Below are 25,996 nucleotides of genomic sequence, written 5' to 3' on the forward strand. Positions count from 1 at the left end.
CAAAACGAAACCTTCCACATGAAATGCTTTGCAAAGACATTCCTTCTAGCAATGTCAGCATATAATTATTTCATTACATATTTATTGCTTAGTCAGTCGGAAAAACTCTTTGTGATGCAAATCATATACTTGGCCCGAGCTAGCTATCGAGGAGAGTACTGTAGATATTCGGGAGCTTAAAGGGAATGTGTTTCTTTGCCTCAGATTCTCTAAAAATCGTGGATTTAGTTCATGTTCCATTCATAATTGTAAACCGTTAGGTCAGTCAGGAATCCCATGACGATGATCACTCATTTTTTTCTTCATGAGAAAATATTTAAGCGGGGGAGGGGGCTGATTGCCCAGGGGTTAATTGTTTTAGAACCTAAAAGGCTATACTTGTACCGCTCCTATATACTGATATCATGCGTGCATATATTAAAACATGACTTAAAGACTTGCCCGAGGTTAACAAGGCATTACAACACTTACATTACATGGTAGATTCCGTCCATATAGATGGCAATGAACTTTAAAGTGAATTAATTGATAGGGGTTATGCCGTTCATTTTAAACTGTTTAGTATTCGTCTCTCTCTCTCTTTCTCTCTCTTTCTTCCCCCTCCCCCCCCCCCCCCTCTCTCTCTCTCTCTCTCTCTCTCTCTCTCTTTATTAGCACTCTATTTCCCTTCCTCTCTCTCTCTCTCTCTCTCTATCTGTATGCGCCTACTTGCACACACAAACACATACACACACCTACACTCACACCCTCATGTATCATTTTCCCATGATATGAAATGTACACATTTTGTTTTCTCTTTTTGTGTGTGCGTTCGTTCGTAGGCTGGATCTGAAATAAAGGAAACACAAGACCATAAGATCGTATTGTTAAAGGGAAAGTCCACCCCCAATATAAGTTTGTTTCGATAGAGGCAGAATAATAAGAAAATCAGGTGAGTGAAAGTTTGAACAAATTCTGAATGAAAATAAGAAAGTTATGAATTATTGAAGTTGTGATCAATCAAATACAAATTGGCAACTCTGTGACTTATTATACGAGCTCTCCTTCATTTGCTTTGTGCATAATATTCCATAAAATCATGTTTTCTTCGTTATTGATGACGGAATATATATTTGTTTCTTGCAGGGGGAGTATAGAAACATATTTGCAATTATTATATTTAGGGTGCATGTATGGTTGAAATTTTTCTTGAGGGAAAATGAAAATTTTAGATTTTTTTAGTACTGAGCAAATGGAAGTTGAGCTCGCATGATACGTCATAGAGTTGCCAATTTGTGTTTGATTGATCACAACTTCAATAATTCATAACTTTCTTATTTTCATTCAGAATTTGCTCAAACTTTCACTCACCTGATTTTCTTATTATTCTGCCTCTATCGAAACAAACTTATTTTGGGGGTGGACTTTCCCTTTAAGTTGTTTAAGCAGACAGGTTTATCATCAAAAGTAAATTATGATCAATGGTATAGATCTGTGGAGCGTGGGTGAAAAGCATGTCCTTGTGAAATAGATTCTGAAGAGGAGAATGTCCATAGAATCTTGTCTGACAATGTTCTTCGATTAAAGTTGGCCGTTGTTTCAACTTTTCGAGAATTTGTGTTTGCGCTTGTGTTTTGATTTCACAGATTACAATGTAGAAGTAAAAGAAAATGGCATTGTTGTCAATTTTAAGAACTATGTATCACCAATTTAACCCTCATGAAGATCGTTTCCTCAAACTTTTAAATAAACTAGAACCAACCAACATTAGACTTGACTTTATTTTATTTTTTTTATTCTCACCAACGTAGCACCTACCCGAAAAGTACCTTCTACTGGTAAATATGAATCCATCATTGAAATTAAATGAATTAAGTAATGGGAATAGGACTATCCTTTGTATTAATTTCTTGTCCTATTGACTCTTTTTTGCCTTAATTATAATCGCGAAACTTTGCTAACCATACCTTTGGCAGTTCATCAACATTACATGGTAGATTCCGTCCATATATATGTCAATGAACTTTAAAGTGAAATAGTGGATAGTTAATTTCCAATGGTATGAAATGAATCAGATGGCAAATTCTGGTTTATTGTTGCAGTATTCGTCTCTCTCTTCTTTCTCTCTCTCTCGCTCTCTCTCTCTCTCTCTCTCTCTCTCTCTCTCTCTCTTCCCCTCTCTCTTCAGCTCTCTATTCCCCCCCCCCCTCTCTCTCTCTCTCTCTCTCTGTATGGGGGTGATGCGTAGACATTATGAGGGGGAAATAGCCTCAAGCAGGGAGAAGTCAGTTATAACTGATATCTCCCTGCCTCAAGTGAGCTGGGGAAACAGGAACAAGAAAGAGAAAACGGGGAACTCAGGGGAAAACCGAGCAAATGCGGACAAAGAATATGCAAGCTGCGAATCCATCAACATATCTATTGATAGTGAGCTACTCCTATTGATGAGTCGGTCACGGTGGGTGATGTTATTTTGGCACAACTCCTCGATTCTTTTGTAACAAATTGAAATCCTCCGATTTAATTTTTTTATTGGAAAGGGAGCGTTTTCGTTTAGAATTCTAGTAGTCAGTAGTTTTATAGATGAAGAAGAAGGGAAAATATATATTATGACATTAAATCAGATCGTATTTAATAGAAATATCTCTGTGCCATTACTGATTTCAACTGTTTTCATGCTATCAAATTACCTTTTTTGTGTTTTCTTCTTTCACAACCTAAAAAAAGGAATATTATTATACGCCTTCCAAGCTTGAACAGGTACATCATTTTTTCTCTCAATAATTTTGTTGTCAGTCTTGAAGGCCTCGTGAAATGCTTAACTGCTCACTCTGCTATACATATTGAATAATGATATTCTGCCATCGTTTTATGCAATTATCTAAATGTAAAGTCTCGTACCCGCTGGCTCTATAGCTCTGCCATTCACACATCTTTCCGTTGTTGTGATACTCTCCCATTGATCTGAAGACTGGTGTTGTGTCTTTATATCTTAGTACCTGGCTCTCAAAACTTCAAGTCCAAGGTGTTAATGTAAGTTGAATCCAAAGACCCGATACGACTTGGCAACGCAGGAGAATGACATGTATTTATGTTTTAAATTTTTCACAATTTCATTCTTAAGATATATTATTGTCTGTGTGCAATTCATTTCCCTTGATGTTATTCTTAATAACTGAATTATACTGATTAGAATTAAAACAAAACCTTTAATATATATTTATTTTTATTTTCTCCAAGTCAGCTCCTTATTATCAGCCACTCCCGAATGTTTAAAATTCGAATGCATTGTTAATGACCTTATATCATGAAATGCCCTCTTGTAGGCCATCCTCAATAATTATGTTTGACCTTATCATGTAATGCAGTTTGCTTTTAATTTAAGTTAGCCCCATAATATGTGATCACCCTCAATATGATTAATTTGTCACCAGTTGCACAGCGCCCTCTTCACATCCATGTTTATGTTCAATGTCCTGCTTGAGCAACATGTACATGTATTCACTTCTTTTATTTTATCGAGAGCAATAGGCTAGGCCTATGAATGAACATAATGCTTGCTGTGTAATTCATTTTCCAATTTTAAGGCAAACACCAATGTTTTCGATCCGTTTAAATTACACTTACAACTAATTGTCTGTTAAATCTAATAAAGACGACAGGTTATAGTAATTATTAATCGTTTTCCTTTCCCGGCATCCATGTGACTCTTTTGAAACTTTGTTAGCTCTGCTATCGACTTTGTCTTGATTTTGCTTCTGCTGAATAGATAATTATTGTAATAATAATAATAATAATAATAATAATAATAATAATAACATTAATCATTAATCATCATCATCATCATCATCAACTTTCTCATCTGCAATTTCTTTCTACTTTTTAGTAATACATTAGTTTAATCCTATTTTGATAAATGCAGCATTCGAAATCCACCTTTCCATATACATACGTATACAAAATATAGTATATACGAGACACTCTTTGAAAATAAAATAATAAAACTATGATAGCCTTAATAATCGTTGACATGTTTCAGATTCAGATTTTATTTTACTGTTCATATACATAAAAATTTCCATTCTGTCATAATACGTCATCATAATATGCAACCACATCTTGACACAACGCACATTTTTTTTTACTGTGATTGTGAAAGACAATGCCCAGGATAGATACAAGCAACCCTTGAGACTTGAAAGCGTTTAAAAGAAATATAGGGCAGTTGCATTCATGACTCCTCCAAGCATACAATTGACGTATACCTATACTGTTGATATCACAGTACCATACTCGATTATATACGGTAACTGTACAAAGTATCGAAAATCCTATACACTGATAATCAATGGAGAATAAGATATTTAAAGAGAAATATCATTAAAACTCAAAGCATCTTACAATACGAGTCAATGAACCCATGAGAACACTTCTACAGTTATCTCATTAGCCATACTTGGTAAATATAATGAAAGAAAGATTAATATATGTCAATCGGAAAAAAGGTTTATTATGTAATTCAAAATCGAAAGTTAGAAGTTTTAACTTTTATAATTGATCAACTTTTACAGCGTATATTCAATTCAATATAATTCGATTCAATTCAATTTAAAGGGACTTTGTAACATTGTTCAGATGAGAGATAGTGGTGCTAAGGTAGTGACTTCAATGCTAGATGTACAATTAAAGATAATCTGAAAATTTGAGTGAAAACGGATCATTATTCATGGTACAAATTGGGAAAAACTGATCTGATCGATTCCTTAATTCTCCCAACTTTATTATTCTACTTCTATTCTGCTATTTGTCAAAGCCTGTTTAGCATCAAGACAAGGACAATTTAATTACATTTTAGGTGAATGTAAATCGTCACAAAGCAATAAAATGGCTCTACATTCCATTCCAGACAGTTAAGTGTTGACAGATTTTTATAGCCTGTTTTATGTATTTTTGTCATGGAAAAACGGTTGGGAAAATTCAAAAATGGTTGGGAGAATTTACTGTTAATCACTGTTAGAGGGTGCCTCACATCGACGCCTTCAAAGAAAACCATAGATATCTTTGTGGTTTGAGAATTTGTTCAGGATTTTTTGCATGTCAGAGGGTTATTATAGTAGATGGAATATAGTAAGTAACATTTTATACAAAAATTAAGCAATTTTTTTCATCAACCTTCAACAATGTTACCAAGTCACTGTATATTCGTCCAAGTTAAAAACATGGAAATGTTACACGGGATTTTTTTACAAGCAATGCAAATAAATATGTAAACAACAAAAACAGTAATAATCGGAATACATAAGTGATCAATATATATATACTGTACGTTGACATCTTACACATTGAAAAGTAAAATTATCCATAGCCTGAGTACTAAGAAAGAGTAAAAGAAAGAGTAAAAGTAAAAGGAAAGAGTGTGAATAGAGGAATCAGGACAGTAGATCGAGGTGGGGAGAAAATGGAATGAGTCAGCAGAAGGGAAAGGATATAGAGAAAGGGAAATAGCTAATGCGAGGCAAAGAACAGAGAAGTAGGGACGGTTGTAAGAAGATAGAGAGAATATTATGAAATTATGATCATGAATTCCCACCATCAAATTAGTTAACACATTCGTATATAGACATGAAAGTGCAACAGAGGACGATGAAGAAAGAATAATGTAATAACAAAGTACCGGGAAAGTAAGAAGGAAAAGCAAGGGTAATTGACATATAGTAAGTGCTGAACAACATTAATGAAAAGCGTTTTTTATAATCATTTGTAATTATGTAGACAGAATATGTGATGGTTTTCGAAATGGTTGCTATTTGCATATTCCATTCAAATAAAAACTAAAGTGCAAAATATACAACATCATAGAAGATGGATCTAAAGAACGCAAAACATTTCACCTGTAAATTTATTAGAAATCAGTTCCGCATTAGATTTCAATGTCGGTTGTAAGTGCAAAACTTATGAACAAATATGAGCAAAATTGTATGGGCAATTAGTGCACTCATATATGTATGTTTTCCCCTACTCTTCTGCCTGCTTCATTCAACATCCTCTGAATTTTCAATTGTTACGATTCGATGAAATTTTGTAAAGTATTCTTCTCAAAATATAATCTTTTTTATAGGGTCACAGATTATTACTATATTGTATTCAAATATGTACAAAGAAAAGATCTCCAGCAAGAACACAAACATCAGAGTATTGAGCATATTTGTTTTACAATAACATAATCAGCCAAGCAAACATAACTTGTAGATATTAAATGTAGACCTACCACAACAATCGATTTAAGATCGATGGTGATAGTGAATAGTACAAGAAGAAGACTTATTATATACCAATGAATGGCCTACAGTGGGATACAAGGGTATATCCCACGCGCCAAAGAGCATATTACACTAGTTGGAACGACGACTTTAATGTTTGTGCTCATGCTATTCCAATCACATTCGCATCCTACCCGGTAAGACCCCTGGGTGGGGAGGAGCAATATAGATTACATGCCTTGCTCAAGGATATGAGTGTCGTGCAGAGCATCGAACACAAGCCTTGCATTTCCAGTCAAGTGATGAAACCACTCGATTACGACACCTCTACAATGATGTTGGAAAAAGAAATTCCGTGAATTAAGAAAAGAACGATAATCGACAATGAGGAGAGAGAGAGAGAGACAAAGAGAGAAGGGGAGGGGGTTAGATGCCTATGCATGTGGACCATAGACTAGAGTAACTATTGCTTAGTTTTGGAACGAATTTTATTTCAATATTGTGGACAAACGTATGACTTCTTGCAAAGTTAAAAAATCCTATAATTCTATTAACAGTAGGGATTTCAGTAACAACATATTAATAAATAAATGTTTATACAACACATCATACTGCCGGTTAAGCCCCTTTGCGATTTACTTTACATGGTTATGCAGAATAATTGTATTCTGAAACATAATTACAATTACAAATGTAGCCATGCTCATTGAAATACACCAAATTACAGAGACACCCGTATTAAGCGCCCAATAACTGTTTTTTTTTATTACTATTATCATAAATTGGGACCTCTATGCATACATTCTTACACTAGTATATCGTTTGCATCTCTACACATGTATGTATACACTACCACATAATAGGGGAATGTGTATTATCAACAGTTTTTTTGCGATGTAAATATTTCATCTAACGTAGATGCTAGTATTTTCATTTGAGGGTTATACAAACAGATAAGTAAGAAGGAGCGATTGTGTATTCTTGACTTTCTGGTGTTTACAAAACTTGAAACGTAACTGTCTTTGGTATTCAGAATGCTCAACCTTCTCGCCCCTTTGTTCTGTTTCTTGTTACCGAAATATAGTCTGGAAATGAGACCATGGTGTTTTCTGTAGCCGAATGACACCGGCTTGTCTTCTTTACAAGCGTTAAAAAATATATATATATTTTGTAATAAAATTAAAAGCCAAAAGCATTTACAGATTGAGCATTCCATTGAAACAATCTTTTATTTTATTTCGTTGGATTTTTTAAAGTCGTTTTCAAGTTATTTTTTCCCTCAAATATGAATAATACTGATTGGAAGATCTTCATTTCACCGTAAATTGTTTAAAATCTTTTTACGGCAACAACCTTGTCTTTCTAAAGCAATTCTATAAATTCCTCCTTTTTACTGCAGTTTTCTGGATTTACTCTTATTAATGACTTTTTCCCTGTGTTCTTGTGGCTCACATCGGATAACGTTTACTGTATTTCCTGTTATGCCACTTGCTTTGCATCTTTATCCACTATCTGTAGAAGTTTTCTTTTCCTTTCTACCTTACCGATGTGTCCAATTTGTTGACGTAATAATCTGGCCATTACAACTGGGTTAATTTGTGAGATCTTTTGATTGACCCCTTTTAAGTCCAATGATATGCCTATGCTTTTCTCAGTGATCAATGCTACAAAAGTACTACTTGTTATATGTCTCTTCCTCTATGAGTGCCCAGTTTTTTCTGGAAAGGTACATGTGCACACCCCCATTCATCATCATCATCATCATCATCATCATCATAATCAGTCGCTCCTCATTATATTTCTCAGTTATTGTCTCGTTTCCTTTTTCCACTTTCCAATAGGCTTTTTTCGTAATGTATCCAAATGTTATACATACGTCTTTGTGAAGTGCCTCGATACAAACTATTCCATTCACCTGCTAAGGATAATAGTATTTCAATAGACAGAATCCGAGCTGCATACATAAGTTGTTGCCAGATAGGACAAACATTATAGCTTGACCTACCTAGCAACACTTAATATAATGATGCAGTTTGCATTCTGACTATTGAATTGCTATTATTCAGGTGATATATCAGGTGAATTAAATAATTTGTATTGAGGCACTTAACAAAGACTTATGTATTACATTTCCACCCATTGGGCTTTTATTTTTATCCATGAGGCTCTCACTCTTCATTCTTATGACAATGAATATGGACCCTGATAGTGATGATAATTGGTAGTGATTCTGGGGTAGTGCAATTGTTATAAATGGCCGTAGCAAATCCTTCATATGCCTCATTTCTTAAAGACTCCGCCATATTGATACATTTAGAGGTAAACTTTAATCCATCAGGTTAGACATGTTAATGTTAGTGAAAGCAGGGAGGTGACTTAATAGCTCCTTGGTTGAAAGGGTGGAATGATTAGCCAATTGACCAGGTCTTACCTCCAGATGCAAATAAAGTATCTGTCTTCGAAAGTTCTGCCTCGGAAGGATATTCTTTTCCCTCTTGCCAGAAGTCCTGCTTACATTCGGTTAATAATATTTCAGCAGTAGCCTCCCTCGTGACGAATATCCTCTCTATGCCATCTCCTCGATGACTCTTGCGAATATCCAACAACTTCACCCGGCGTTCACTCGGGCTCGTTCGATAGGTCTCCGTACTTGCTCTGATGGGACGCTGTCTGCGGGAGCTAGGTGTTCTCGCATGTTTTGGGTATTTATGCAGTCATTCAGGGTCGCTGCAACAGCCCTTATCCGCGGTCCCGGGACATTGATTGGTCCGTTTATCGGAAGTGGACGTGGCTTGTGATTTCGTGCGGTAATGGTGTGTAACATGGTGTGTAATTGTAGGTCTAACGCGCAATGTTTGCCGCAGCGAGTCTTGGTCTAATATAGTATTAAATCACGGCGGCTCTGCTGCTCTGGCACGTCCATCCCATGGTCGATCCTTGAAATAGTCAGGGGCGGCAGGACGAGTTCCAAAGTGGGTGGGGGGGCAACAAAAGAGGGCGCTTTCCTGGGGGGAAGGGCACCTACAAAGGGAAATCTCAAAGCGAAAATATTCAATTTTTTTGCCATTGGTATATAACCCCTACATTGTCATTACATTATCAGGGATGATTTCAATATTTCTTTCTCTTTATACATCATACAAGATATTACTTAGGAATCATACTTTGCAGTTGGATGTGATGATCTGAATATTCATTTGCGAGGGCACTTTCTAGGAAAAGGGGGACCTACAAAGGGAAATCTCAAAGAGAAAATATACTATTTGTTTACTTTGATATATACCCCTACATTGTGATAACATTATCAGGGATGACTTTATTATTTGTTTCTCTCATAAATCATACAAGATATTACTTAGGCATCATACTTTGCAGTTGGGTGTGACAGTCTGAATATTTATATTTGAGCGAGCGAAGCGAGCGAGGACACATTTTAAGATTTGTGAGATCACATTACGAAAAATTACATCTTTAAAAGAGGAAAACACCCTATCCTGATGGGGTAATAAGCACATTCTCACAACGAAAGGCCGAAAAGGCCTTTGGTAAGTAACATAATGATATCAGCTATAAACGCGAGCGAGCGAAGCGAACGAGGTGCGGGGGAAATTGCTCTTAGTCGCTTTAATTTAGGGGCACGTTTGATGATAAGAGGACAAGGGCACACTTATCGAAAAGGATGAGACACTTAGTACAAAGGGTAATTATCAGAGGTTAAAATAGGGCACTTCTTACACCTGAAAAGAGGCACTCACCAGGAATGAAAAAGTGCACTTATGAGAATGGGAAATGGGCAATTCTCGACGGAAAATTGGCACCCATCAGATTTTTTATAGGGGCATTTATAAGAGATGAAAAGAGGCATTAATATGATAGGTCCCTAATTAGAAAGTAAAAAGGGGCACGTAGGGACATTATCAAAGGTGAAAAGAGGCACTTGTCGTACCTAAAAAGGGGCACTTGCCGTACCTGAAAAGGGGCACTTATTAGAATGGAAAAGGGGCACTAATAATAAAGGAAGATGTGGATTTGTTGAAAGAAAAAGGGGCAACGATCAGATATTAATAGGGGCATTTATCAGAGGTTATATAGTAGGATTTATTGAAATCGAAACAAATCAAATACCAAGAGCAAATAGTTCGAAGACTGACACCTGTCTTGGGTACAAAGTAAAAAAAAAAAATTAAATATACATAATAAAATAGCAGCAACGAAAACATAAATAAATTACATAACTTAGAATATCAAATAACGAAATTATTATCACTAAATATTGCAAAAAGGACATATCAACAATAACAACAAAAGTATCAATAGAGGACTCTCGAGTTGTGCAATCACTAAATCAGGCACAGACCGAGAGTCCCAACAAAATTGTGAAAGGGTGAAAGGGGGCTTGTATGTGAAGGGAGGCAGTGGCTCTAATTTATATATAAAAAAAGAGGCAAATGTTAAAAAAGAAGGTCTGAGTTAAAAAGGGATAATTATTGAAAGGGGAAGGGGCTCTCCTTACAAAGGAAAAGGGGCACTTGTGAAAGTAAAACGGTCACCTCTCAGATGATAATAGGGCAGTTATCAGAGGTAAAGGGGCACTTCTCATACCTGAAAAGCGGCACTTACTAAAGATTCAAAAGGGCACTTTCGAGAATGTAGAATAGACACCTATTTTAAAGGAAGGAAAAAGGGCACGTGTCAAAATAAAAGGGGCATTTACCAGAGGTGAAACGGGGAAAGGGGCATTTTTACAAAGTAATAGGTACACTTGTTAAACTAAAAGCGGAACTTTTCCTATGTAAAAGGGGCACTTCTTACAAAGTTAATGGGGTACTTTAAAAAGTAGAGGCATTGTGCACTCCTGCCCACCCCCGGAAGCGCCGCCTCTGGAAAAAGTCCTCTAATAGCACGAAAGCTGACACACACGTACAGGCGCCTTTAATCACTGCCGAACAATATTAATATTCATATATTCAAGACGATCAAGAGGTTGTTAATCATTCACAACCTCACCAAATACGGCAGTACAACCCGTTTACTTTAAACAATTAAATAAAAGGAGCCGCAATGTAAAAGATCGTGCTCGTCTATTATTCAGAGCTTCTCTGTGCGATCGTGTTTCTCATTGTTTCTATTTTCAAGGGCTGAATTATTCATTTTAATAATACGTAGGGAAATGAAGAAAAATATCAATTTCTAAAAAGACAACAGAACTACTATACCGTTTGGCAGTTGGTTAAAGATAAAGACCAGTTATGGACATGCGATTGCATTGTGAAAGAAACGTTGTGGAATCGATCAGAAAAGGTTGATCATCTGGCATATAAGTATTGGTGTGTACTGCAAGGTTCTGGAATCATCAAAATGATAAGAAATTTGGCCCAGTCTTCGTAAAGTTATAAGCACTGTACACAGAAAGATGTATATGGGACTACGCACACGTGCGTGACACGCGCGTTTATCTCTCACACACCAATATATAAACTAATTTACCAAATATATCAATTAGTAGGCGGGTTTTTCCCGGCAAAATTGTTATCATCGTGTATTAGTCAAAACATACTTATCACATAATTGGTAATAAGAGCTTCCATTTCATTTTTTGAAATTGGGGCGTTTCCAATACTGGTCTTTACCTTTAAGGCGGCGTGCAACAAGCTGCGTGTGTGTGTCTGTGTGTCGTTTTCGCGTGCATTCAGCTGCGGCTGTCAGAGAACTATTCCGCTTGTTTCGAGGATCGATCATGGGGTCGACGTGATTAAAGGCTAATCAAAGACAAATAAGTTCATGGTTTAAACGATTTTTTTGCCATATCCTGTAGATTCCGTTAATGTCTTTAGAGATTATGGATTCGCAATAAGTGCTAGCTGTGTTGAGTTGTGCGTTTGTGGGTGGGGGTAAATGTTGTGATAAATGTCTATTACGGAGAGGCCACCAACTATCGTTAATGTGTGGGTGCTTGTGTGTGTGTGTGTGTGCGTGAGTGCGTTCGATTATTTTTTAATAAGGTTTTATTCGAATATTCAACAATACAGCTGGAGGCTGATGCAAGTGAATTTACAAGGTAAAAATAATTCCATAGGCATAAAAATATAATTATATGCTTTAACACATTTAAATGAATCCAGATATAAACAGTACATAGTAAATAAATCATAAATAATGAAAACAATAATAATATTGAGTTCGGTTTGCATACTTGGATATGAAATATATAGAAAATCAAAGGGTGTAAGATCAGATATACAGTTTGAGAGTCGGTGCAGGACATTTTGATAATGTATTAAGAGAAAAATTATTATTGATCATTAAAAAATTGAAACTAAATGATTAAACTGTAACATTTACATAAAGTATATATATACAAAATAAATCGATAAAATACAATTATTAAATATTGTTATGTATGATCTTCATGAATACGTGATGTAAAACCCGGCTTGAAAACATGAAATTACATTTATTAAATTACATTTATTGAAATAACATTAATAATTATTGCATTGATCTACTTGCATTTATCAAAGTTAAATTTAAAAAGTCAGATAATAAAATTATACATTTTATATTGTTTAACCCAAAACATGTTCTTTTAATGAAATAAATTAAAGTAATGTTTGAGAAGGGAGTGTAAGTACACTGCCCCACCTAAGAAAGAAAGGGGGAAAGAAACATGGGCAAGCCCAATGTATGTCACATACGTTACCAAGAACTATTGAATTGTATGATGGAATTGTGGACTTCGATTGACATAGAAATACAAATCTATTTGATTTTTTGTCTGATCAAGCTCTAGAAGAGCTAACAGTTTGATACAGTCATCAGATACACTGAAGTATTAGATCTGGTTGGTAACATCTTTTTATCAAACTCAGAAGAGCATTATATTTCCAAAAATATACATAAACTGATATGAATACGCCTTCCACAAATACTCAAAAATTACACTTTGAGTCTTTTCTTTTAACCAACTGAGAGCAACGAAGAATGGACTACTTGGATGTTTTCATTCATTACTTATTTCAAAGCTCGGTAATTCATAAAGTCATGTGACACACATTATAATTACAATAACAAAATCAAATACAGAGAAGAAATATTTTACAAATTACAAAACAGCAACGAAAAGATTACTAGAAAATATATCAGAGCAATTGAACATACTACATGTACATGTTTATGCATGATATATGATACAAGTTATACACGAAGAATTCTTTTGGTAATTTCACATGAAACTAACTGAAACTAAATATACACGCATGTATATATTATAAGTCAATTCGATACATCGATATTCTCAATAGGTACTCATTTGAAATGCTTATAAAGATGTTAAAAGATCGAGAGTTATTTAGAGGAGAACAGAGGCCCTTGCCTTGGATCAAACAGTTCCTCTCATGTTACTCTAGGGTGTGGTCTATGAGACAGTATTCGTGAAGGGGGTTCCCCCTGAAATCCTCTGCTCGAGATTGAAAAGGTTCCCGACGCGCGATTGAAAGCCTTGGGAAGTCATGCTGTAAAAAGAAAGCATGACTGTTATAGATTTTAAAATGACCTGCGCTGTTTAAGAAAGGAGGACAATTTTACGCAATGAAACCAACCCCTTCCCTCGCTGCATCCACATGAGTGAAAACAAGGAAAATGTGGATGTTAACATCATCAAGGAGCATTTTTTATCAATAAAACCTATTTCATCGTTTGAAGGAGTCTCAATTGAGACTCGACAACCTACTTCCCCAAAGCACACCGATCTTGTGAAAGCGCCGATTTAGTTTATAACACAACGCCCCTGTTTTTTGGATACTGCGTATCTTGTCACAAACATTCCCTAATTCTATGTTGTCACGATCCTCGAAATAAACACGAATGGCCGGAAAATAAACCTCATTTTTCCCGTAGATTTCAGAACAGTCGTGAGTAAACATTTTGAAATTGAGTGAACATCCAGGGCCGATACCACATGGAGAGGTACCACGATTGGTATATGTGGTGGTAGTGATGGCGTTGGCGTTGACTGTGTTGGTATTGGTGACACCCGATGTGGTACTATCTGTAGTCGTGGTGGTGGTTGGAGTGATGGCATTTGTGTTGACTGTGTTGATATTGTTGGCACCCGATGTGGTAGTTTCGGTGATAGTCGCGGTGATGGTATTGATGGCGTTAACGCTTTCGGTATTTGAGGTATCTAATATAGTAGAATCAGTGTTAATGTTGGTGGTGTTGGTTGGGATGGTGGTGGCGTTAACATTGTTGACTTTGTCGGTATTTGTGGCATCCGACCTGATAGTATTGGTGGTAGTCGTGCTGGTGGTAGTGATGGCGTTAGCGTTGACTGTGTTGGTATTGGTGGCACCCGATGTGGTAGTATCTGTGGTAGTGGTGCTGGTAGTAATGGCATTAGCGTTGACTGTGTTGGTATTAGTGGCACCCGATGTAGTAGTATCGGTGATAGTCGTGGTAGTGGTGGTGGTGGTGGTGGTGGTGGTGGTGGCGTTAACGCTGTCGGTACTTGTGGTATCTGGTGTGGTAGAATCAGTGGCAATGGTGGTGGTGGAGGTGGTCGTGGGGATGGTGGTGGCGTTAACGCTGTTGACTGTGTCGGTATTGGTGGCACCCGCTGTGATGGTATCGGTGGTAGTCGTGATGGTGGTAGTGATGGCATTAGCGTTGACTGTGTTGGTATTGGTGGCACCCGATGTGGTAGTATCGGTGGTAGTCATCGTGGTTGTGGTAGTGAGGGCATTATCGTTGTCAGTGTTCGTATTAATGGCTGCTGATGTGGCAGTATCGGTGATCGTGGTGATGGTACTGCTGGGGGTGGCTGCGTTGATTGTGGTGTCGTCAGTGAATTTAGCCGTATTTGTGGGTAACATTGGAGCAATGCTGGTCAGGGAGATAGGCGTGGCTGAGGAGGAGGAGGTGGTCACTTGCCCTTGTGTAGGAACGGATGTTGACAGAAGAGGTTTGGCTGGGGATGATAATAGAATAATAATGTATAGAGCATATTCACCTTGCCACTATTATCACTGTAAGATACACGGATGGTGAAAATCTATATCATTTGAGATGAAACATGACATAATAGGGATGAAAGCCGACGTATGCGCCGACGACTATTGCTCCAAGCTTAATTACGTCAAACATAGAGGATTGGGATTTGGATTGTAGTTGGGTTTGTGTTAGGGTTAGGGTTAGGGTTTAATTGGTTAAGTGTTTAGTCATGGGCTGAGGTCTTTGGTGAGTTCGGAATACTGACAGCGGAGAAAGTGCCCTATATCCCTCTGCGAAGATGACAAAATAAAGACAAAGATTAAGCGAGATTGGGGGAATTAAAGGCGGTTAAATACAATAAAAAATGAAGAAAAAAATCTTACACTCGTGTTATTTCATACCGAAGTAAGATATTAATTCCACAGCAATGAAAGCCATTTTTCGTGGCGATCGACACGTGTGGCAAACAAACGACTCCACCAATGATAAATTAAAGGTTACAAGGAAATTCCAACATAGTTCGTCCCAAATGTTACCAAAGATAATTGAGATTAGGATAATTTATACATAGCCCTGCTAGCATGACTGGAGCTGAGATCAAACCACATAAGGGTTAAAGATACACTTTTGATGGCAATATCTAGTTCACATCTTCACAATACTTGGTAATATTTGAAATGCCAAAATGCCAAGTACATTTGACTTGCCCTAAAATTAAATTATGCCACCTTACTAGAAAGAATAAAAAAAAACCCGGGTATCTTACCTTCACAGAAAACGATGTTCCAATTCCCGCATGAAATATCGTATATTCTGTACGGGGAGGCGACCACATCAATATCAACGCATCTATATGTACCCCCTGCCAACGGGAAAGAGTTACCCCACCAATCTAAAACAAATCAAGATACAGTTTCATGTCTAAATGAACAACACTCGCAAGGTAGTTCGAAGCGTTTGTTTGCATCAGTACAAATTCAAAAGAAACCGAATCATTGCATACTGGGTATTTAGGGAAGGGCGCAACCGGCCCGTGAAACCCAACTTATTTTATTTATCATTATTATTTGTCTTTGTTTGTTTGTCGTTGTGGATTTCTTTTCTTTTTTTTTGAGGGGGGGGGGGGGGGCTTCTCACAGGAAAATCATGGTTACCTTTTGCAGGGCATATTGCCCTCTCTTCGAATGGGACCGCCCTTCATGGAACCTGCTCTCTCCAACTAATTTTAGCTTTAAATTTTTTTTTAGGGGGGGGGGGTATTTGGAGGGGGTATCATTTGGAACATTTAATTAGTGCACAATGCACCCCACCCTCCTGAATATCGTTCAAAGCATATACAGGTATCATTAGCTCCTTGATGATGTAATGCAACAGAGAAAATAAAATCTTGAATCCCTTTATAGACGTCTACACAATTTATTACTTGAACTTATGTGACTTAGTTAACATTAATGTACTGTATAAGGTATTTGTTCTAGAAGTCTTTGGCTTCATTCATACGATATGTGAATACCATGGTTACAAATTTATCATATCTCGTTTTGTGCTTAACCACTGCTTAATATTTATTAACTGCAATACCGGGATGTGAATGCAATGCAAAACCATCTGTTTTCATTTACAAGCACATTTTGCTAGCTTGGAAGTGTTAAGACTTGTGCCCCCCCCCCCCCTCCCGAATCCTGGTTCCGCCACTGTATAAAATGTCCATAAACGTTAGAACAGCACCACTATTTTCACCCCCAACTCGTTAAAGGGGTGCTTCATGCAACCCCTTCCCCCCTCCCTCGGTGGTGCGCTCGCTAGAGGGTGCCGTGTCGGATGATGCAGCGTTGTTATAGGAGGTGCTGTCAGTGGATTCGGTGGTACACATGCACTCACAAAAAGTGTTGAAATGTTGAAGTAATATCCTTTTCTTTGGGAGGGGTGTTTGTTTGTTAATATTTTTACAGTGAAACGGTTGACTGGGCTCAATTATTAGTTACTCACCACTCTCGATGTCGAGCTGGGTTCCATCAAGGCACTGGAACACGCCATCGTCCGCGATCTCGTCACACCCGATCCACACATACCTGCTTGTAAGTTGATGTGATTTGGAAGCTAGGTAGACGGAGACGGCATTATATTCACTGTCCGAATTTGGTACATAGACTTGCGCATCATGAAACTCACATAATGCCAGTGCCTGTGGATATGAATACCTATCACGGTAGTGGTAAATTCCATAGCATGAATTACCATGGAGCGGATACCATGGCTCTGAACACGTGACTTCGCCTGTGCCTATAAATTAATGTAAGGATAATATGATAAGCATTCACTTTTTAGCACAGTCTCAAGAACTTTCGAGAAATCAAGTCAACGGAAATTTTAATCCCCTATCATACCCATTGTATATGTCATAGAAATTATGTTCGGATTATGCAATACGTCATTATCATCATGATCACGTGGAAAAATGTCAAAAGGTGACGCACTGACAACTGAAATTGCTCTAGGTTGAATTTGGGGGCTAGCTTTCGCGATCTTTTTTGGTGTATATTATACAGTGCGTCCCAGAAAAAACGAAACCAAGAATTATCGATGTTTTATCATATCTTAATCACAATTATAATTAATAAATTAAACATATTTGTAAAGCTTAGATCCTCTCCTTTCATTTGATGCAACTCATATGAAGCATATTTCACGCATGACTGATTACAAACAATTTGAAGAAAAGGTACCAAAAAGTCATTTGGCGAACGGTATTTGAATTTCAAAGAGAAAATCACATTTCCAGAAAGTTCATTTTCTGCCCCTTTTTGCAATCGGTCATTTGTGCAGAATGAAGATGTTGATATATAGAGCTCTTTATATCGATGGAATAACTTTAAAACATTTACAGCTCGTTTAGATATGACGCTCGGTAAACTACCGCTAAAAAACCCGCCTTTAAAAAAAATGTAAATGAATGGCAACTGGGCGGAATAAAGACCCTGCTCGTATCCACCAAGGAATTTAGGGCCATTGAATTCAGATGAAGATAACAAAGATAATGACCACAGTTATAAAACAACTGGACCAGTAGTCCTTTACCATGGTATTTCCAGTCCCAATCAAGTTGAAGTACAAGGGTTTATATAAAAGTCTACTTTTTCCTTTAAAGCTTATCTGCCATAGTTTACAGGAGGGATTAGACTGCCCTGCAAGGTCACTGGACAGGTGGTTATCTCATCAACTCAGCTCTCAGTTAACGTAAGAAAAAGAGGATCATGGGGGACCAATGGTCACCGATTAGGCATTGCTTGTTATATAGAGGGCGCAAGTAGCTACAAGTAGTGCAGTGGGCCTTTAAAGTCTTTGCGATCGTACTGCTCGCAAAACGGGATTAGTACTATGTCAGATCTCGAACCAATGCCACATCGTGTCAGCTCCCTCTATAAAAACCATTCGACTACTAGTATGACCAGTCCTCTACTATCAATATCAAGTGATATGAAACTCACCTTCTCCTTGTCTGGAAATCCAGGAGAGTAGGAACGAGACTAGAAAGCTTCTCAACATCATGGTTTCAATTCGAACGAGTGATGATCAAGCCTCTTTAACCGTCAAACGTACATAAATTCGAACGCTAAAAAAGAATAACCTTGTATTTTGTAATCATTTATTTATCTATTTTGCCTTCAGACGGCGTATCAGACAATTTTGGTCAGCTAATATATCATTTGTCTCGATAGCATGATGATAACCGTTGGTTTTGGGAATGAACCATTTCTGAAGTGAATCACTCTTGAATTCTAGCGATTATTTTCTAAATGAATATCCACTGCGAAATTTCGTTGAAAAAAAAAAGGAATTATAAACAAAAATATTGTTTACATTGTCCTTAATTATTTGAGTTGCAAAGTGAGCTTTGTCCTATTAAACTGTTCTTTATGTGACGTTCCTTAACTCTCAGTACTGAATGCAACCGGCTTTCCAAAGTACGATGATCTTTCCAGGTTTCCAGATCATGGGGACGAAAGATGAATTCACGGGTGCCGAAATACTAATAGTGCTTCACAACTTGATGAGCAAAGGCCGCTGGAATATTGGACCGAACATGGTCATGGCAATGATGCCTTCTCTGCTCTCCAATATCGATTATCTCGATTAAAATGTACTCGGTAAAACGTTGTCGCATACCCGTTACTAGCTCGCTCACTCACTCTCTCCCGCTCTCTTTTCTCTCCCTCTCCCCCTCCCTCTCTCACACTCTCTCTCTCTCTCTCTCTCTCTCTCTCCCTCCCCCTCTCTCTCCCCTCTCCCTATATATATATATATATCCCTCTCTCTCTCTCTCTCTGTCTTTGTCTCTGTCTTTCTATATCTCCCTTCCATTGGTTGATAAGACATGTAGGAAATAATGTGTAACCATTTTTTTGAGTTCTTGAAAATTGCTTGAACAATTCCCTGTAGGTTTCGTCCTGGACATCGGTACATTGCACAGTGATCACGGTATATGGCGAGACAAAAGCTAAATTGCAGTTATCAATATCTGTTCATGGATGTAATTTGCGTATTATGTTTGTCTTTCTTTATTTGTTTAGCAAATGAAAACGTTTTCGACATTTGACTTTGATCAATTTACAGGGTCAGTTGTGTATATATAATTAAAACTCGTTAATCATATCTCTTCTTTGAAATATATATCTAAAAGTAATTAAAAAATCTAAGACCGTTAATAATCGTTATATTACATCGTCGTTATTATCGTCTAATCTTGTAGTTTATTCCATAATACACACTGGTTGATTGCAAAAATTGACTTTTAATTAATCAAATATGTTATTTTGTCTTCTGATAGTCTTTGTTAATGTTATACCACCTTATGATTTCGAATGGTGTGTGCGTGTGGTTGCGTGCGTATGTGTGTGTGTATGTGTGTGCGTTTGGTGCGTGTGTGTGTGTGTGTGTGTGTGTGTGATTCAAATCTCATTTTGGAAACTTTCCAATGTAACTGGTCCCTCAGAAGCCAGTGCTAAGCCCGTCACAAAGAATTTATAATTTCAACAGAAGCCTCTTAGTGCATGGTATATTTGATTTTTGTTGTTGATTCAAATCTCATTTGGAAACTTTCCAATTTTGAGCAACTGATGTGTGGGTATATTGAGCTATGGTTGGAGCGAAGGATGCGGTTAACAATTCTGGTGTATCATGTGGATTTATCACATTAAGATTCGGAATATTTGCAGCGAATTGAATCATATTAAAAAGGATATAATTCATGGTTTTAAACGAGATTTGTCACTTAATATATTCTTTCTGTCTCTCTCTCTGTCTGATTCTCTCTCTCTCTCTCTCTCTCTCTCTTACAGTAAGAAAATATGAATATGATCTTGGGCTATGAATAAGACAAATTGAAGAATTTATTAGCTTTAAACAGGGAGTAATAAATGGGGTGGAACTTAATCAAAACGAACGTTAAAGATACCTACTAAATGTTCATTCAATGCAAACGCAGGTAAATCAATAGATGAAATAATTGATAATAGAGCGATGAAAAATCAATTGTTTGACGTTGATTTATTCGTTGAATTATACATAAAGGTGGTGACTTGTTTGTTACGAACGACAGGAATCGATATCTACTCAAAATAGGAAATCTAGCAGTAGTCAATACGCAGACTAGAAAGTAAAGAAAGGGCATATGCCCGAATGACATTGACGATGATTAAAAAATTTAGAAAAACAATAATCAAACAACGTGTTCTGAGGTAATATTTATTGCAAATTTAGACAATTCTACCCACCAGCGCGTTGTTTAACACTATGTTCAATTTAAAACGTGTGTTCGGTTCTTTGTAAGGTATAATTTCTATATATGTTTTTGTTAGGGGGTGATAAGGGGAGTTTGTGAGACAAGTTAGAAGGGGGAACCATATATATCTCTCGTCTTATTTTATTAATTTTTTAGATAGTATTTTCTGTTACGATTTATGTTCTTTTCTCTTTTAACGACTACATGGTTGTACGATATATTTGTTCACACAATAACATAAGAATGTTGTAAGAAATCATTGTGAAAGTAGAACTTACAGTGCTGTTATACATGTATCAAATATAGGCCATCACTGTCATAAATTTTATTGATGAGGTTATAAGTATAATTGTATTAAGTCTTATGTAATGTAATTTTAAAACTATTTTGTATCTTATTTTAGCAATTAATGTATTCAATTTTCTTTATTGAGAGAAACCTGTATTAACATTAACACAATCTACCCCCCCCCCCCCCACCTAAAAAAAAGGAAAAAAGGAAAGTTGATTGGATATATTATAAACGTGATACAGGTTCTATTGTTGGGATTATGTTCTCGAGAGTCATCGTCTGGGCCTGGGTTCCGGACACGATCATCTGTTTAATACCAATTCATCTCATCTATACTGAGAATCAGAAAGACATTAAGTCTCTATTTAATGAAACTAGTTAACGCCCCGCTGGCCCCCAATGGAGTCGTATTTCTCCATGGAAACGGTTCATCTGTATTTTTGCTAAATATTATCATTGTCCAATTGGGGAAATAGATATTTGGTCGAAACGTGGAGACTGTTCCTTCTGCTCTATGTATTCTCACTTACAGACGAACGGCACCGTACACGCCTAAGATAATAATGACTAAGTACTCAACGCATATCGTTGAGGAAGAATCGAGTAGACAATGTAAGAAATACAGGTCATCTATAAATGATCAAAGAGCGTATTGTTATCCGTTTCATTGTTATATTATTATTTTTATCATCATCATCATCATCATTTTCATTTTCATTATTATTATCATCAATATTATTGCAATTGTTGTCGTCGTCGTTCATCTTCATCTTCTTTTCTTGTTCTTAATAATAATAATAATAATAATAATATGAATTTATAACGCGCACGTATCTGAAACTTCCGATCAAGGCGCGACAAAAATGAATATGCAGATTACACAAAACAGTTCAACAGATATTATTTCTACACTTAATTAAACTTTAATCTTAGATAAACAGGAATTCAAATCTTATATAAACAGAAATTCAAGTATTGGATAAACAGATATATAATATATATATATATATATATATATATATATATACACTTCTCCTTCTTATTCTTCTTTATTCTTGTTCTTTTTTTTATGTTGTTCTTCTTCTTATCATTATTATGGTGGCGTTGGGGTGGTGGTGGTGGTGGTGGTGGTGTTGATGTTGTTGTTTCTGTTATTGCTGTAGTCATTTAATATTGGCAAAGTAAATAGTAATTACACACCGACAAAATTGCACCGAAATTGCACGAAAATAGTCAGCAAACCAAATATATGACAACCGCCATTCGCAGAAGCGGATCTAGAGGGGGGGTTGGGGGGGTTGCAACCCCCCCCAAAAAAAAAAAATCCGGGGACCATTTTTTTAAATCTTATCTTTTTTTTTAAACTTGTAATTTTATTTTATTCTATTTCTATGTATTTATTTCATTTATTATTATTATTATTATTATTATTATTTCTTTTGGGGGGAGGGGGGGGGGGTTGGGCGAACAAATGTCACAGAGTCCCTTGCCCCCCCCCCCCCCCCATCAGCTTTTTTGAGGACACGGGCCACCGCCGAAGTGAAAAAAAAAAGAAAGAAAAAAGAACGCACGCTGGAGAGAAACCCTTTCAAGTGCAAATATTGTGAGAAGATTTTCAACTCATCTGGTAACTTAACCAAACACATGATAACTCTGGATATAACTGTGTATTTAACTGTTACTTGATTTAAAAAGACGTTATCATGCACTGCTTTTTATGGTCTCCATTGTGTTAATAGATGCCAGGAAAACATCACTTACGGGGTTCAAATAAACACCCAAAAAAAAATCGGCTCGCCGCTTCGCGGCTCGTGGACGATGCTCCGCATCGTCATTATTTTGGTCAACCCCCCCCCCCTTAGCAAAAAGCTAGATCCGCCCCTGCATTCGTCATGTTCACCAAGTTTAAACACGAATAAAATTCATTCCGAAATTTTAGATTGCGAGGATCATCGAGTCGTGTCTACACGTATTCTGTGTCGTGTTTATTTTGGCTCAACCAAATACACATTAGGTCGATTGGGCAAAAGAATTATGTTGAGGAATTATTGTCAACATTATAGCCTTAAAGGTACTACGTCCCATTTGCAGGCCCAAAAAATGAAAAGGTTAAATTCTAACGGCATTTGAAAGATAATGCTCATAATCATATAGAACTTCCCTCAAAACCAAAGAGCTTGAAAATGTTTTTTTGTGGTGTAATGACGACCGTTAGTTGTCGAATCAAATTTAGTGATCGCGGTCGTTTAAAAAAATAGTCTGATTTTCAGACCCTTGTACCTAATGGTCGTACGTTTTGTGCTACGCAAAGATTCAATCAATTTGATTTTAGCCATTACAAGAGGTGTGTTATTGATATAGACAAAAGCCCATAATTATATTAATAATAAAGATTTATTTATTAAGCGCATTATAACCAAAGTTGTTTCTTTACGCGCTTTACAAAGTAAAACATAAGCATGTACAAGTATATTTAACTAGTTACAAGAACGAAATAAAAAATCCTTAATTGTAGTTAAAAGTATCAATTCATTAAGAGCAAAGTTAATACAGAAAGCAACAATTTAGGAAAAATAATTAGAGTAACAATTTTAATTATAATACATCAATTAATTGCAATGTCATAAATTACAAACGAAATAGGTCAGTTTTGAGAATGGTTTTGATAGTTTGTAGTGTGGGAGCATGACGGGCATGCAGCTTATTTTATGTAAGAAAAAAGAAGCCAGTCAGTCACTCAATAGTGTCTGACATTTAAGTCTAGAAGGTAAATGGGTTTCCTTGCGTAATTGCAATAACTAGGATACTGCTAACGTTTAAATTTCACAGGTAGGACATACGTGACATATTCATAATTCCTGCAAAGTTCTACAGAATTTGATGTTTGCTTTAAAAGGTATGCACTACCTTCAAAGCGGAACAACCGAATTAATAGCAAATTATTACTTCCCCCGCCATTGTTATTTGATGAATCGAAACAACTTTTTTTTAAACACTGTAGTCATCAAGTTAATATTGTTTTTCAAAGTTATTCTATACAATGAAAATGCGTCCCTTAGCTTGTGAAAAGCAAGATTATATAGATTTTTAAGATAGAATGAGATTTCGTCGAAAGAAATCTACTTGAGGATATTGAATGATTTTAAAGTCATAGGAATTAAAAATTTCTTTTTATTTGCCAACGCTTGCAACTTTCTTAAAAATTGATGAAAAGCTTTCCGTGCATCTTAGTACAAATTTATTAACCAGGAAAACCAATTTGACATCAATTTTAGCATAGGCCTATTACTATATTAGGTAGTACCTTTATCATAATATTGACAGCCTGGACTATAAATAAAATAAGACGATTGGACTTGATGTTTCTGTCGACTGTTCAAGGAACAGAATTTTCCTTGATAGTTAAAAGAGCGACAGTCTTTCCGAGCTAAGCAGAGACTAGCGCATTGGATCTTGCTGGTACCTTTATGCTTCTCCAGAGTGTGGCCCGAAAGACAGTTTCCAGGGAGGTGGCTCCCGTCGGGTTCCTCTTGAACGAAGAACAATGCTGACTGACGTCGGATGGGGTTATCGGTGGTGGTGGTGGTGGTGTTGGTGGTATTGTTGGCGGTAGTGTTGGTGGTTGTGCTGGTACGAGTACGTGATTTCTTTCGACGTAATGTCACACTATTGGTATTGGTGGTGGTGTCGATGGTGTTTGTGGTTCTGCTGGTGGTTGTGTTAGAAGTGTAAGTGGTGTCAATGGTCGTAGTGGTGGTGTCGATGTTGGTGGCGGTGGTGGTGGTGTCTATGGTCGGAGTGGTGGTGTCGATGGTGGTGGCGGTGGTGGTGGTGTCAATGGTCGGAGTGGTGGTTTCGATGGTGGTGGCGGTGGTGGTGGTGGTGGTGTCAATGGTCGGAGTGGTGGTGTCGATGGTGGTGGCGGTGGGGGTGGTGGTGTCAATGGTGGATTGTGCTGTAGTTGCAGATAACGGCGACGTGATTGAAGGAGCACCAGAGGTCAAGATCGTCGATATGCCTTCAGTCGTAGGAACAGCCGATGTTGGAAGAGCATTCGCTGGACCTGAGATGGAAAATAATGAATTTGGAATCTCTTTAAAATCAATAAAAACATTCCTCCCGTTTTTTAGTGCATCCCAAATTTAAATGTATTAACTCCATGCGTTTCAAATTGATTTTGATTATTAAACCGGCTCTCAGAAAGATTCCAAAGAATTGTTGACATAAGTACTGTTATGAGACAAAGGAATTGAACACTGGGATTATTTCAAAGCTCCAACAAGCCGATAATGGAAGAGCTAACGCTGGACCTGAGATTAATACATATGAAATCTCTTTAAAACAATACTATTATCATACATCATACATACGGCATCTTTTTCCCGATAATAAAATCATGTATTTGATTCCCTTTCTTTAATCGAGACCAATATTGTTAGCATATCGCTTTTATTCTGTAAAAAAAACATTTATCTCCGGCGATGGAGAATCAGCGGGCGCATGAGCAAGAGCTGCATACGCATGCTGGTTTCAATTGCTGTAATGAATATTGCACCCGTCTTCGACTCGTGCAATATGCGAGCTGAATGCAATATATCGGATATACCACTCAAGGGGGTTCATTCAAATCATCCATGATTTCTATTATCAAGGAAATTTCATCGTCCTGATGTGGAATTTATAAAAAGTCAAAAAT

The 25,996-nt window shown here is 36.9% G+C and overlaps 1 protein-coding gene across 1 annotated transcript in view; it reads right to left on the reverse strand.

The window, feature by feature from the left end:
* Positions 1-25,996, reverse strand: part of LOC115927858 (mucin-5AC-like) — a 37,651-nt gene that overhangs the window by 7,934 nt on the left and 3,721 nt on the right. The window contains exons 4-8 of the mRNA XM_030994137.1: positions 24,764-25,363; positions 18,716-18,726; positions 17,217-17,412; positions 15,994-16,119; positions 14,194-15,204 (exon numbers count right to left, since the gene is read on the reverse strand). Coding sequence (XP_030849997.1) covers positions 14,194-15,204; positions 15,994-16,119; positions 17,217-17,412; positions 18,716-18,726; positions 24,764-25,363 — 1,944 coding nt within the window. The remainder of the gene's footprint in view (positions 1-14,193; positions 15,205-15,993; positions 16,120-17,216; positions 17,413-18,715; positions 18,727-24,763; positions 25,364-25,996) is intronic.

This window comes from Strongylocentrotus purpuratus, unplaced genomic scaffold, assembly GCF_000002235.5.
Source record: "Strongylocentrotus purpuratus isolate Spur 01 unplaced genomic scaffold, Spur_5.0 spur5_scaffold_21, whole genome shotgun sequence".
NCBI classification, from domain to species: domain Eukaryota; kingdom Metazoa; phylum Echinodermata; class Echinoidea; order Camarodonta; family Strongylocentrotidae; genus Strongylocentrotus; species Strongylocentrotus purpuratus.